The sequence below is a fragment of the Amphiprion ocellaris genome, chromosome 17 (assembly GCF_022539595.1).
Source record: "Amphiprion ocellaris isolate individual 3 ecotype Okinawa chromosome 17, ASM2253959v1, whole genome shotgun sequence".
In the NCBI taxonomy this organism is placed as follows: domain Eukaryota; kingdom Metazoa; phylum Chordata; class Actinopteri; family Pomacentridae; genus Amphiprion; species Amphiprion ocellaris.
Genome location: NC_072782.1, coordinates 27,118,043 through 27,131,830, shown reverse-complemented (window position 1 = coordinate 27,131,830; position 13,788 = coordinate 27,118,043). Strand labels below are relative to the sequence as shown.

Here is a 13,788-nt window from a genome sequence, read left to right as displayed (position 1 = left end):
TTCAGGTCAGGGGGTGAAACAAGTAAAAACAGAGGCAGGAAACAGTTCACATGTTTTATTTGGTTTAATTGAAATGGTAACAAGGTTTAAGGGATACCTCAGAAGATGGTTTTTAAAAGCAGCTAAGCGTCAGTTTCCCGCTAAAAGTTGCAAGCTTCCTTGGTGCGAATCTGTGGCTTTTCTTAAAAAATAAATACAAGTGACATTTAAAACAAAGGTACAAACAATATATCTAGAAAGTCATCCTGGAACTGGAGCAGTACCTTTTTATTTAGAAAAAAAAAAAGCTGGCTTACTGTAAACTGAAGGAACTGATATTAAGGCATCGGTTGTATTGCTTTTTATGAGCCGTGTTTTTGTGGCAGTGAGTTTTCTAATATTGCAGCTCGCTAAACTTTAAACTGTGTTTGTTGCGCTTCACTAATTTTATTGTCAAAATACAAAATAAGAATCCGACTATATTTAGTGCAAAACCCAGCAGAGTGTGTGTTTATCCGTTAAAGCCCTCTTCCTACCGGCTGTTGGTTTCATTACAGGTGTGAAGGCACCGCTGTAGAACGTGAGACAAATAAAAAAAACTCGATCTAAGGTTGTGTTGGCAGCTAAAAGAGTCTTGCTAAGAGGAGCTCGGTGCTTGTAGCGGAGCAGCGAGGGGTCGAAGGCGAGGTCGGGGAGGGGGTTCAGGTTACACTGAAAGCTCAGCCATGGCTCGCTCCAGCGGGTCGGTGGTCCAGTAGTCGTGGTCCCATCCCAGGAACCAGCCGGTGAACGTGGGCGGCTCGAAGCCCTGCTTGATTCTGACGATGGGCGTCCTGCGGTCCCGGTTGGCCGGATCTGTCTCGATGTAGCGCACCGCTGTGGAGGGAAAGTCTGAGTTAGAGCCAGATGCAGAGGAAACTCAAATGACAAATTCCATCTCAAATCATCAGGTTCCTTGTCCTCAACCATCTCCGACTTGAAATATATTTTTTTTTACCATAAACTCAGGACATTAAACATGGTATCTGTGAATTTTTAGCTTGATTTTTTTTCACATTCTGACATTTTTTATAAACTACTCGTCGACCCACTTTCAGCACGTTATTGCACATTAAAATTTATAGCTATGATCAACAATATTTCTGAAAGTATTGAAGATAAAGGTCTGGAATTTTCAGTTATTTCTCATAATGTCACTGATTCAGCATCTGTAATGTTGGACATAATGGCCTCCAATAGTCTCGGGTTATAGGTGTCAAAATATGAAAAAAAAAAAAAACTCAAGCCGTTATGAAAAGTCCCATCTTTGAGCACAAATTAACAAAAAACTGAGTCAACTAGTGATATTTTCTGAACTAAATGTAGCTGCATGTCACAATAATACAAAACTAAACATATAGAATCCTTTGTTAATATAAAATACTTTAACCCAGAAATGAAAAATTGTTATTTTTGTTGAACTGTCGTAACTAATAGAGAAATATGACAAGTTGTACCACAAAAAAGATATTTCTAGATAACCTCATCGAAGTCGAACAGAATTCTGCAGTTTAAAATGATAAATCCAAATATTGTACATAGTATATCCAGAAAATATCAATAAAATTAACTTCTGTTATCTTTTTTTTTGTAAATGTGCTTTAAGATGGAACTTTTGTGACAGCTTCAATTTTTTCTTCATATTTCAACTCAACCATAATCAGATTATTTATTCTACTTGTACAATATTGTAGATTGTCAGTTATTGCCATAATGAGAAATAATAGTGAAAATTTCAAGATTTTATTTTAGAAGCTCCTGAGACGTTGCTACATATTCCTCAAATTTAAATATGCAAGAGAATGCGGGTTGACTGGAAAGTTATGTAAACATTTATCTCAAAAAGTATTTTATATATCCAACTAAAACTTCACAAATATCTATATTTTATGCTGTGAAAATAGAGTAGGATGAGCAGAAATTGTCATAAAAATAAGTTCTATTATGTCTGTTTTTGTACTTATCAATGCATTTTGTTGTTCAGCCTCAATTTTCAATATGCAAAGAAACGTGATGAAAGTGGGTCAACAAACAATAAAAAAGACATTTAATTTGAAAAGTATTTTATATATCAAGCTAAAACTTCACAAGTATCTTTATGAATATCCATATTTTATGCATGAAAAAGATGGTCGAGCTGATATTGTCCTAAAAATAGCTCCTGTACCATTTGTTTTTCTCATTTGAAATGTATTTTTTCCCACTTTATTTGTATTTTTCTCATCCTTATATCCTCCTGTGTTTATTTTAAGTCTTTATTATTGCCTTTAGTTCAACTTCTACTATGCTGACATCCATTTAAGGTCTTTTCTTATATAAAATCTATAAAATTGTGCTTTTTGCAGGCGAGTGTGATTATTTCCAGTCCTAGCATTGTTTACCTTTTTCACACCTGTTATTAATCATATGCCAATAACATGATATTGAGTTTTATTTCCATATTTTCTTACCAGATGCCATCGCTTCAGTCTTCTCCTCCTCCTGGGCCTCATTTCCGATCCAGACAAACACCTGAAAAAAGGAAGAAGATTAATTATTTATTAGTTTTTTTGGGAGTGGCTCTGCTCTGAATTATTACAGTGCAGCTAAAAAAAAAAAGTTTCTTTACCTGCTCCCAGGTGTCCAGGATCATGACGTCATCAGTGGCCAGGTCATCTTGGGTCATCTCACCTGGAACCTCCTCGATCTGAGACGAGGAAAAAGGTGTTCAGTGGATGTAATGAGTCAACAAAAGGCTTCGGAAATTAAAGAAATTGTTGTAAGTCTGCACAAATAAAATCCAAGGGGTCCTCGACTTACGTCTGAGTTCTGTTCCTACGGATCGACGCAAGTCAATTTTCACCCTAAGTTGGAACTCCGACAGAAATGTAATCAAAGCCGTTATATGCATCATGATATCGATCAGTTCTTTGTAGAAGTCATGTTCTGAGCATTTTATTATATCTAATTTCAGTTCCATGGAGATGGTTTTCCTTCGAAGCACTGCCATCAGAACAGTCTGACTTCCACTTGGGAGCCATAATGAAGTGCAAAATGTTAGCGAATGTAGCACAAACCAAGGTGACGACATGCGTCCACTCCGCTTCCCGCGTGAAGACGTATTTGTCCGCTCCGCTCGCCAACTAGTTCCATGTAACCAGTTCCGTCATAACAACGAAATGCTGTATGTGGTAAACCGAGAACCCGCCTGTAACCACTTCTGACGTAACGCCGTAGGTTGAGGACGTCATAAGCCGAGGACCCCCTACTTCATGTACAAGACCATTAGGCGAAGGTGGAAAGTTAGAAAAATTGTATGAAATTCAAGATTAGGACAAATCTAGCAGGAGATTCTCCAACTAAAGACTCACAACAAAGTTTCCAGTCTTGTTGGAGCAGGCGAAGAGTCGTGGTGGATGAGTGTCCATCTTGTCCTTCAGTCGAGTCGATGTACGATATTCTGTCTTTCCACCGAGAGCCTCCCAGAACTGATCTGGAACCACAAGAGAAACACTGCAGGTGTTCAGACAGGGAAGTACAAGACTTAACTGAAGTTTAACATTTTAAAAAACAGAATTATTCACTTGTTTGCAACGTTTCAAGAGAAAATCTAATGTCTGTGTGGTGGTAAATGTGAAGCCCAGTAGCTGTTAGCTTAGCATAAAGACTGGAAGTCAAAAGGAGGCTAAAAATCTCACTAGAAATGTAAAAATAGCACATTTTGTGTTTTGCAAGAGGGCACTGTAAGTTAACATGTTGGAGAGACAGAAAAGTGGAGTTATGGCTATTTTCATCTAATTTTTAGAAAAAGAGTGAACGCAGTTTCCAAATTGTAAACTGTAGCTTCAAAGCCGCACTGATTGATTTTTTTTTTCTGGCCAGTAGGGGGCAGCAAAAAAAAACCCAAAAAACATTTCCTACTTTTAAGTAACTTCCTGTCTATTCTAGTGGCCCAACTAAAAACTGTCTTTTGAACTGTCTTTTATTTGTTTCAGTAACACGTTTACCTTTTCGAACACTGTTGGTTTTTCTACTCCACCCTGTTTCAAATTCTACTAATGTTTTATGACTTGTCTGTTTTACTGCTGCCTTATGAAGCACTTTGTAACTTGGATTTTTAAAAAGTGCACTAGAAATACAGACTATCATTATAATTATTATTATTGCTAACTCATTAGCATTGATAAAGGTTTGGTCTGATCAAAGAAAGTCCAACTGGTTCATACACCCTTCTTAGAATAGTATGGAGCTCTTCAGTAGCTAAACGCTCACTAATATGTTTACTAGCTAGGAGGGGACTTCATGCAGCCTTATATAGATGCTCAGGGCAGATGTGTGGTTTTAAAAATACACAGGAACAGGCTTCTAAATTACTTCTAAAGGTTCAAATTGTAAAGTTGTTAAAGCTAACTAACTGGCATGGAGCTGACTATATTTATCTAACAGATGCAGAGCCTGAATGTTAGCATTAGTAGAGTTTGTGTCTGATTGTATTTAGTTTTTTTTTTAAGGTGAAATTGGTCTAATGCTGGTGGTTAACTTTATTTTTGTGCAGTCTGGTGCTGTGTTAAGTCAGGCACAGTATGGTGAGTTATTGGCTTGAGGTTGTTGATAACTGGAGACTGTGGCTGAAAACAACATTGATAAGAGACTGAACCAGACAGCATAAATGTCATGAAAGAAAACAGGAAGCTAAATGAAAGAGGCTAAAAAAGCACCCCAGACCTGCAGTAGTGGCTGTAATTCTCTGTAGGTTTGTTACTATTAGCATTACTTTTCACATTACAGAGTAATTTGATCCATTATTTACATAAAAATATTGATTACTGCAGCTTTAATGTGCAGCTTTAAAGGTAAAAAATGAATAAACAACAAAAGTTTTTCATGTTAAATGGATCTACTTGTCTTATTTAGTCTACAACTGCAATAATTTTGAGTAGAAAATGTTACAAACTGCTAGCTGAAGCTCACAGAAATAAAAAGGTCAATTTATTGTTTGTCTTTAGCAGCTCAGCTGAGTCCAGTCCTCAAAAGCAGACTGTTTATAAAATATTGACTCTTAGCCTGAGGTGGTTTTATGTGTGAAACTGTTAGCAGCGAATTTCTTCACCTCGAGCTCTGAAAGCAAATCACAAGATTACTGATAACATCTGAGGGGTGATGCAATCCGGCCTGCTTTGTTTTAATATGGATGAACATAAGAAATAGTAAAAGAGGAGAGTTTAGGTTCACATTAAAGCTGTTTTCACATCCAGGCTGCACTTTGTAGCCGACACCGATACAAACACTGAGCTTCAGTTTTATCTGAGGCAGCCGTGTTCGTCGTGTTTCCTCACCAGTCTCTCCTCCTTCAGACAGCTCGGAGGCCGACACTCCCAGGATGTCGCACAGCTGCTGGGCTCCCTGCTTCTCCGTGTCGCTGGCGCCGACGCCGACCCAGTGGAAGGAACCGCCGGGGGTCACCAGAATAAAAGCATCGTTGGAGTTCAGGTTGGACGCCACTGCATCAACCTGCATGAAAACAGAGATAATGTAGTGCAGCTCTGCTACCACGGTTTTAAAATATGAATGATTTTTAATAAAATTTTATTAATTTAATAATTTAATGAAATGAGATTTTATATAAATTTTTATAAAAGTAAAATAAATGCATTTAATAAAATGAAATATTTTAAAAAATGTATAAAACATAAAAGTGCATATAAGAATAAGCAATAAATAAATACAACAAAATAAATAAAAATGAATAATGTTATTGTAATAATTTTAATAAATATTTAGTAATATGTAGATAAATAATATTTTAATAAAATAATTTTATTAAGTAAAAAAATAAAAATACATAAAATATAGTTAATGTAATTCATTTGAATAAGAAAATAAAATGTAAATGAATGCATTTAATAATGACATGTTTATGTTTATGGGGCAGTGGTGGTGCAACGGTTAAGTCTCTGGACTACTGATCAGAAGGTCAGCGGTTCAAGCCCCGATGTGGCCACTGTTGGGCCCTTGAAGGCCTTTAACCCTTCCTGCTCCAGGGGGCGCTGTATCGCGGCTGACCCGTCCCTCTGACTCCACCAATTGGGGAGAGAAGCGAAAATCTGAATTTCCCCTCATGGGATTAATAAGGGATAATAAAAATTTAAAAAATGTTTAATAAAACATGTCAATGTAAAAAAATAAATGACTAAAATTTTTTAAAAAACAATCAATTCAATATAATTAATTTTAATAATTTTTTTATTAATTCAAATTGTATGCCCTGTGAATATTTCCTGCACTAATTCACTCAAAAAGCGACAGAGGAGACAGTTTATTTTTAAAATTGATCAATAATTCAACCCATCATATGTTTTCTACATTATGTTGTAGCCCGGCTTCAATCAACGCGCACACACTAGCAATAAAGTTTTTAAACCTACTGTAAGTTCTTCTGCTAGTGGACCACAGTGATAAATATGATGGGATTTCTAAAAAATATATAATTATTTTCCTATTTTTAGCCCATTGAACTTAATAAAATTCTGTCCAAAAACCACAGTGAACCTAAAATCTCAATCTGAACAAGGCTTAGTTTATTACAGCAAATTCATGCTAGAAAAAGGGTAAACATTTAGTGAAATTTACCAGGGTAGTGTGATTAATTTTGACAATGGAGAGCAATCTATTGAGCAAACTGTTTACTGTTTGAATACAGTCAAATAAAAGTAAATAGTGCACTTATTTGAAGGAGTAGAAGCAGTAGATTAATGTACATTTGGTATATTTGTGAGTTACAGAAGCATGATGATTGATCTAAAATCAGCTCAGAATAAGCTGCAGTGTTTGCATGTTCCTCATAATGAAGAAACACGTCACTGAGTGAATAATCATAAAATCACTTTTGGATATCTGTGGAGTTATGCCACACTAAAGAACAAATAATCAGCCTCTGACTGCACAGAAAACACTTATCCTTTCAAAGAACTTCTCAACAACAACCAATGTACAGAATATCACCAGAGTTTTCCTTAAAAATCAGCTCTAGCGGCGGTAAAGTTAGAGTCTGACCAACATGTTTTCTTACCTCCACAGCTCTGGTGTGTCCTGCAGAGTTGGACCGAACCTGGAAGAGTCGGACGTCTGCAGGAGCCGACTGACCTCCTTCTCTGGACGTCCCTCCCTTGTACACCACCATCGGCTGCCCTCCGAACAGACTCATGAGGTGAGCCGGCTCCTTCCCCTGCACCACCCTCACCTGCAACACAAACTCCACTATTAAACCCTGCAACTAATTATCTGGTTGTTGCTGTCAGTCACAACACAAAACGCCTCATGCATTTTGAATTATCACAACGTGGTGCAACCAAATCACAGCATTCTTGTGTGATAAAATATCTGCTGCGATCCCAAAATCCGACACAAGATGGCAGCAGGGAGTCGAGCTGTGGGTTTATTGTGCCACAAGGTGCTCAGAGGAAAGATCTGTGAAATTAGGAAACAAAGAGTTGACGCAAGTTGTGTCTAAAACGGCTTAATAACTTGGTTCTGTGCAGCTTCTCGACATAAATATTCATAACCGTGAGGATGTTGCAGTCGGATCGTCTCCTGATTCAGTCAACATTGTAAATTATGCTAATCCTGAGCTCGCTTGAGCAAATGGAGGATTCACTGATGAGTTTACATCACGTCACGGAGAGACGCTGTTTGGATTTCATGAAGTTTAAAAACTGGCACATTTTGTTCTCTTCTGCAGTTTGGACACATGTTTGACGTTTCATGCCGGTAGCTTGTTGCGGTTGTTGATGCAACTTCCTATTTCTGAGGGTTAGTGTGCAGTTTCTCTTTCATATTCAGATCCTCTACTTAAGTAAAAGTACCAGAATAGCAATGCAGAAGTACTCCATTACAAGTTAAAGTCCTCCATAAAAAATTCTGCTTAAATAAAAGTACATACCAGTAAAATATAGCTAAAGTATTAAAGTAAAAGTACTGTTTTGTTTATATTATTATATATATTATTAATAGTGAAGCACCAGTGTATCAGCAGCAGGTTATTATTGTAGCTGCTGCAGGCTTGAGCCACTTTATATCAAGTTTTAGATACAAAAACAGCAAATTAGAGGGAAAAATCGCTGTTTTTTGGAGTTAGAATTAATCTAAAATGTGGCTTCAACTGCACATTATTACAAACTTCAACTAAGTGTTGCATTTTAAAAGTTTGTTATGTTATTTATCATGCAAAATCTCTGTTTTAAACTTAACTAAAGCTGTTAAATAAATATAGGAGAATAGAAAGTTGAATATTTCCTTGTAAATGTAGTGGAGAGGAAGGATAAAATGGCGAAAAAATATAAATTATAAAGTAGAAATACCTCAAAACTGTACTTTAGAACAGTAATTGAATAAATGTACTTAGTTACTTTCCATCGCTGCTCTTGAAAATGACCCAAATGTGCATCAAAATGTTAATGTTTGCAGCTAGTTTTCTTATTTATTTATGGATTCTAGGCATCATCTGCTGTTTTCTATCTATGAAACATCATTGACAACTTTTAATATTTGATATCTTCGTCTGTTGTTAACCAAAAATCTGATTTTATAGAAACAAACTTGTGTATTTCTCATAGTATCTCCGTTACCTGCATCAAAACTCATGCATTTTGTCAGCATTACTATCAAATAACATTCAGATGACGCCCAACACGAACCAGGTAAATTAGTTTAGTTTGACAGATGTGACATTTGCAAGGCAGCTGTTCTCTAATAGGAAAATGAGTGCAGAGGAAACATGGAAGAATAAACAGCTGCAGATGTTTGAATGGATGGATTCAAAAACACAGACAGAATCATGCAGCAGCAAAGACTCACAGGATTTCAGAGCCACTTTTACTCAACTTTTACACCATCCGTTATTTCTAGACAACGTGGTCATGCTTGTTTAACAAACTTTAGCGCTCAGGCTGAGATATAATAATGTCAGAGCTGAGTTTGGAAAAAGAGCTGCTAATTTATGTGAGCAGACGAGTCGGCGACAGAAGAGGGAGGGAAACTCCCATCAACATCCCTACTGGAATGTCCTGTTTGTGTTTGTCTGAGATGGCTTCGCTGTAAACTCATTACCACATTCATTAAAGAGCCAAATAAACAAAAACACCGCTTTAAAAATCAAGAGAAGGGACGTTTCTTTCTGTCTTTTTGTGTGTGGCTCTGGACGAACCATAGGAGTCTCTTTGGGAGGATGAGGAGGGAAAGTAAAGGAAGGGAAGGAAAATACCTGAGTGGTTATAGGAGCACCAACAACCTGAACAGGAAAGAAGCAGCAGAAGGGAAACCAGGAGGGAAAAGAGTGAGAGGATGCGAAGGTCAGACAGGATGAGCTCGGTCAGAAGCCAGACGAAAGCACAGACATGAATAAAACAGGTGATAAAATGAATGTAAGCACATGAAAACGACATAAAGACGAATTAACAGAGCGACATGTTTTACCTGAACAGGACCACCGCCGAGCTCCTCGTCCAGCTGAGCTCCGAGGATCGCAGAGGCCCCGATTTCATCCTGACTGGAGTCCATCCCCTGCCTGGAGACAAGGTGGATTTATCTGTTTGTTATTGTATTCAAACATAATAAGAGGAACAAACTGAGACATATTATGCACTCACAATCCAACCCCATTAGTTTCCTAACTCAGCGAAACATATAAACTTGTTTGTCTCTGAGCTCTGACTTCCAAACACTCTCTAAGTCTGCCAATTAGTACATTTTCCAGCTTTCATTCAGCCTTTTTGCATTGTTTAATTTAACTTGGTTGAGTTAGAAACTATGAACTTTAATGGTTGTTAATCCCACATCTATGAGAGATCTTTGGCTCCACCTTTAACATTTTGCTGTTGTAATTTCATGTCAACCAACTTTGTTTTTCAGGTGTTTAATCCTGCATTCTGGAGCTTTTGTCGCCCCCTTCTGGCAGTGAAAGTAATTAATTACATCAACACTGCTTGTGGCGTATGCTTCCCTCTTGATAGCTCTCTTGTTTCGTTAGACTGTAATCCTTACTCTAAACATCTAATTTAGTTTTTTATTTGGATCTTCAGAAACTTGTCTTGGATGGTTCCTAGGTTTTTTTCACCACATTCTCAGTCTTCAAAAGAAAACTCCCACACACCAGGAAAGGACAAAAAAAAACCTGCATCTTGCCACAGACCTTTGACTCAAACCCCTTTATACTGTTAAATACAGAGATTTACCTGCTGCTGATAGGCTTCAACTCCATTGTGTGAAATTATATGGTAAGGGTTTGAATGTAATGGACGTTCACTAATATATAAAAGCCCTACACTCACACATTAAGACAATAAATTTCGCCTAATTCATGTCAAACTGTTCTTGTATTCTCACCACATGTAGATGATGTGTCCACGACGTCCTCCATGCTGGTAGTTGTACAGGATGATGTAACTGTCTCCTCCGTAGAACTGTCCATGTGTGGATGGATCCACCAGGGCCTTGTCGGATCCTTCGATACGCCAGATCTATCAGGAAAGATACAGTTCTTCAGTTAGGGTAGCAACTTAATATTAAACAGAAAGGTATAAGATAAATCAAGGTCCAAAGTGACACCCAGAAGCCTTCATTGCTCACGGCTGTAATAAACTGAGTAGAAGAAGCAAAAGTCGCAAAGAAGATGAAGAAATGAACAAAACTAGTTTCCTTCATTTTCTACGACAGAAAAATTGAGAAATCTTTCGGAATTTAGTTTAATCGGGCAAGTTGTAATTATTATTCTTTTATATTAGCTGTTACTAACTATGTGTCATGCTGTCCAAACAGAAAAACACAGACATGGAACGTTTTTACAGTTTTAGAAATCGAAGAACCTCAAGTAACCTTTTGGGGTTCCTCCAGTTCACCACTGTGGAGGAACGTTTTGAGTTTGAAATCGAGGAAACCCTCAGAAAAGTTATTCAAAGACCCAATTTGTAGGGTTTAGGGTTTCATTTTGAACTCGTTATTGTTAGTAGTGTTATTGTTGCCTTTCTAAAGCCCAAAACATAAACATCCTGTAGGTGTTTGTACATAAATTGGTGAGACTTTTTTTTAAACACATAAGTAAATAAGGAAAAGGACCTTATTGTCAAGAGTCATACACACACAATTCTGACAGCAGAAAGTCAGACAAAATCCCAAAATGCCCAAATATACCAGCATAAATATCTGCATAATTTAATATCAAAAAGAGTTACAACCTAAAACAAATCATCAGTATGTTTTTTGATTGTTAGTGAAGCAAAAAACTGACCCGTGATACTTCAAATAATGACTTCTCTACAGTGTTTTATAGCTTACATAATTACAATAAAACAAAGTTTTACAAAGTAAAACAACTAAAACAGTTAAAAGTGTAAATGCAGGTGTAAGGTACCTCCGGAAGCCTCTTTAGAGTTATTAGAAATCTCTTAAATGTTTGCTGCATCACGTATTTACTAGCACAAAACACAAAAATCCCTTCAAGTGAGCATTAAAAACTTTCGCAAAGTTGAAGAAATATTTTCAATTCCGCCGTTTCCACTCACCTTTTCTAACACACTACTTCAAAATGCTCATGTAAACACGGTTCCAGTCCCTCTCACCTGTTTCTCTCCGCTGCCGTCGTCCACCATGCCGTGCTGAGCCGCCATGGCCGCGGACTCGTGGAGGCTGGCGGCGTCGAACGGCACCTTCTGGATCTTGGCGATGCTGTTGGCGATGTAGGCGACGCCCAGACCCACCGTCTGGTCCTTGTCCCGCCAGTTCTTGAAGAACTGCTTGAAGAGCGGCGTCTCGCCCATCTCCGGCAGGATCTGCACCGACGTGTGTTTGGGGTAACCCATCTTCTTGATGAACTCGTCCGCCGCCTTCATCGCCGCCTTCCGCTCGTCCATGTTGGCATCTTTGCCTGAAGTTAGAAGAAAGTTAGAAATATTACAAGAGGAAACATGACGGGAGTTACTGAAACTCATCTCCAATCAGTAACGTCTTTTTAATCGCTTCTTAAAACATACTTTCGCTGGAGAGATTTTCCTGATTTTTCATGAGCTTTAATTTTCCTGAACTGACTTTATTTTATTTATTCTATCTTTTTGCCTTCCTACATTGCATTGGTTTTGGTATAAGTCAGTTCTTCCTGCATTTAAACTTGATGTGAAGCGCTTTGTAATGTCTTTGTAAAGAGTGATATAAATAAGGTTTATTATTATCATTATCATTAATATTGTAGTGTTTTTAGCCCTAAACATCAGAAAATATATTAGAAAATATTGCTGTCGTTCGAAAACAAAATAGACTTTTTTTTTTTTTTTAAACATTTAAGGCCAATAAGGACCTGCAATAATATCATAAAATAATTCCTCAATATGTTTCTTCTTCTTCTTCTTCTTCTTCTTATTGTGATTATTATTATTATAATGGTAGAATTAGACTCTAGTTACCAAAAAAAAGTGCATTTTTTTTTGCAACTTTTGGCTACCATGAATAAACTTCTCTTTGTGTTTATTTTATTTGAATAAGAAAAAATATTCCAAATATATGTATGTAATTAATAACAAGTTGAATTTTTTTGTTTTTTTATTTAGGAGAACACAATTGGAGATGGAACTACAAACAAAGTTGTTAACATGTAAAGGAAGAGTTCAACACTTGGGTTCATGTAACTCTTTCAATTCAGTTAGCTTAGCTTAGCACAAAGACTGGAAACAGCTAGCTTGGTCACCACACAGCTTCTGCTAAATGACTATATATTGATTCTACTGCTTTAATCCTCCCTGTACTGACCTTTCCAGACGAAGATCTTTCCATCTGATCCGTGGTCCAGGATGAAGCAGTCGCTGGACTCCAGGGCGCTTTGAGCGAACGGATTCTCTGCAGCCACCAGAGCGATGGTCATTCCTCCGCTGGCGTTAGACACCTGCAGGAAATGAAGAAGAAGAAGAAGAAGAAGGTGGTTATGTTACCAAGGCTCTTATGAAAAATGACAATACTTATTTCTTCCTTAATGCAAAAAAGAAATCTTGGAATACAATGCTTGCTAATATTAAGCTGATTGTTTTCTGTTTTTTTAGGTTCATGAAATTAGTTTTTCTATTTTATAATGCATTTTTTCTCACTTTATTTGTATTTTGTTTTATTTTAATGGTCCTTATATGGTACTGTGTGTATTTAAAGACTTTATTTTTGCTTTTTGTTAAAACTGTAAGCTCTTGTCTTTCGCACACACACACAAAAAAATTCAATTATTTTAGGAAATTGTGCTTTTTGCAGAGGAGGTTGATTATTTTTCTCATTTAATATGGTTTAAATATGCCATAAAGTACTTTTATTTTCTGTTTTAGCATTTTATTTAACACTTTATTTAACTTCTTCATCACACTGTGTGTCAAAAACTTGATACTGGGGTTTTTCCACCTTACCTCATAAAATATAATATATACTAAATTAATCTGTGCTCTTACTTTGTAGAGTTTGGCCCTCTTCCTGTTTGCAGCATCAGCTTTGATGTCATCGGAGGCTCCAGCAGGAAGGTCTGGTTTGTCCCCTAAAACCTGAAGACAGAGGCGGTGATTTTAATTTTAATTTAAAAAGAAAAAAAGCTGCTGCAGAAAAATCAAGTTGATTCTCACCTCCAACATCTTCTCCCTCTCCATCCCCTCATCGCAGACGTAAACCCGAGCTCTGCCGCTGCGCTCGTTGTCACGGATACCCTTGGCAACCTGAGTGGCCTTCAGCTTCTCAAAGCGGTTGCTCTGGGATCCGCACCACTGGTAGATCTCCTGT

The 13,788-nt window shown here is 37.2% G+C and overlaps 1 protein-coding gene across 2 annotated transcripts in view; it reads right to left on the bottom strand.

The window, feature by feature from the left end:
* Positions 1-40: 40 nt before the first annotated feature.
* Positions 41-13,788, bottom strand: part of gsna (gelsolin a) — a 30,203-nt gene continuing 16,455 nt past the window's right edge. Inside the window, exons 5-17 of one of the 2 annotated variants that reach the window (XM_023266410.3) lie at positions 13,635-13,784; positions 13,467-13,556; positions 12,790-12,922; positions 11,610-11,914; positions 10,378-10,511; positions 9,469-9,559; positions 9,257-9,283; positions 7,067-7,237; positions 5,334-5,508; positions 3,369-3,490; positions 2,627-2,704; positions 2,469-2,529; positions 41-855 (exon numbers count right to left, since the gene is read on the bottom strand). In XM_023266410.3, coding sequence (XP_023122178.2) covers positions 686-855; positions 2,469-2,529; positions 2,627-2,704; positions 3,369-3,490; positions 5,334-5,508; positions 7,067-7,237; positions 9,257-9,283; positions 9,469-9,559; positions 10,378-10,511; positions 11,610-11,914; positions 12,790-12,922; positions 13,467-13,556; positions 13,635-13,784 — 1,707 coding nt within the window. In that variant the 3' untranslated portion in view covers positions 41-685. The remainder of the gene's footprint in view (positions 856-2,468; positions 2,530-2,626; positions 2,705-3,368; positions 3,491-5,333; positions 5,509-7,066; positions 7,238-9,256; positions 9,284-9,468; positions 9,560-10,377; positions 10,512-11,609; positions 11,915-12,789; positions 12,923-13,466; positions 13,557-13,634; positions 13,785-13,788) is intronic. The other variant, XM_023266411.3, reaches the window with a different exon arrangement.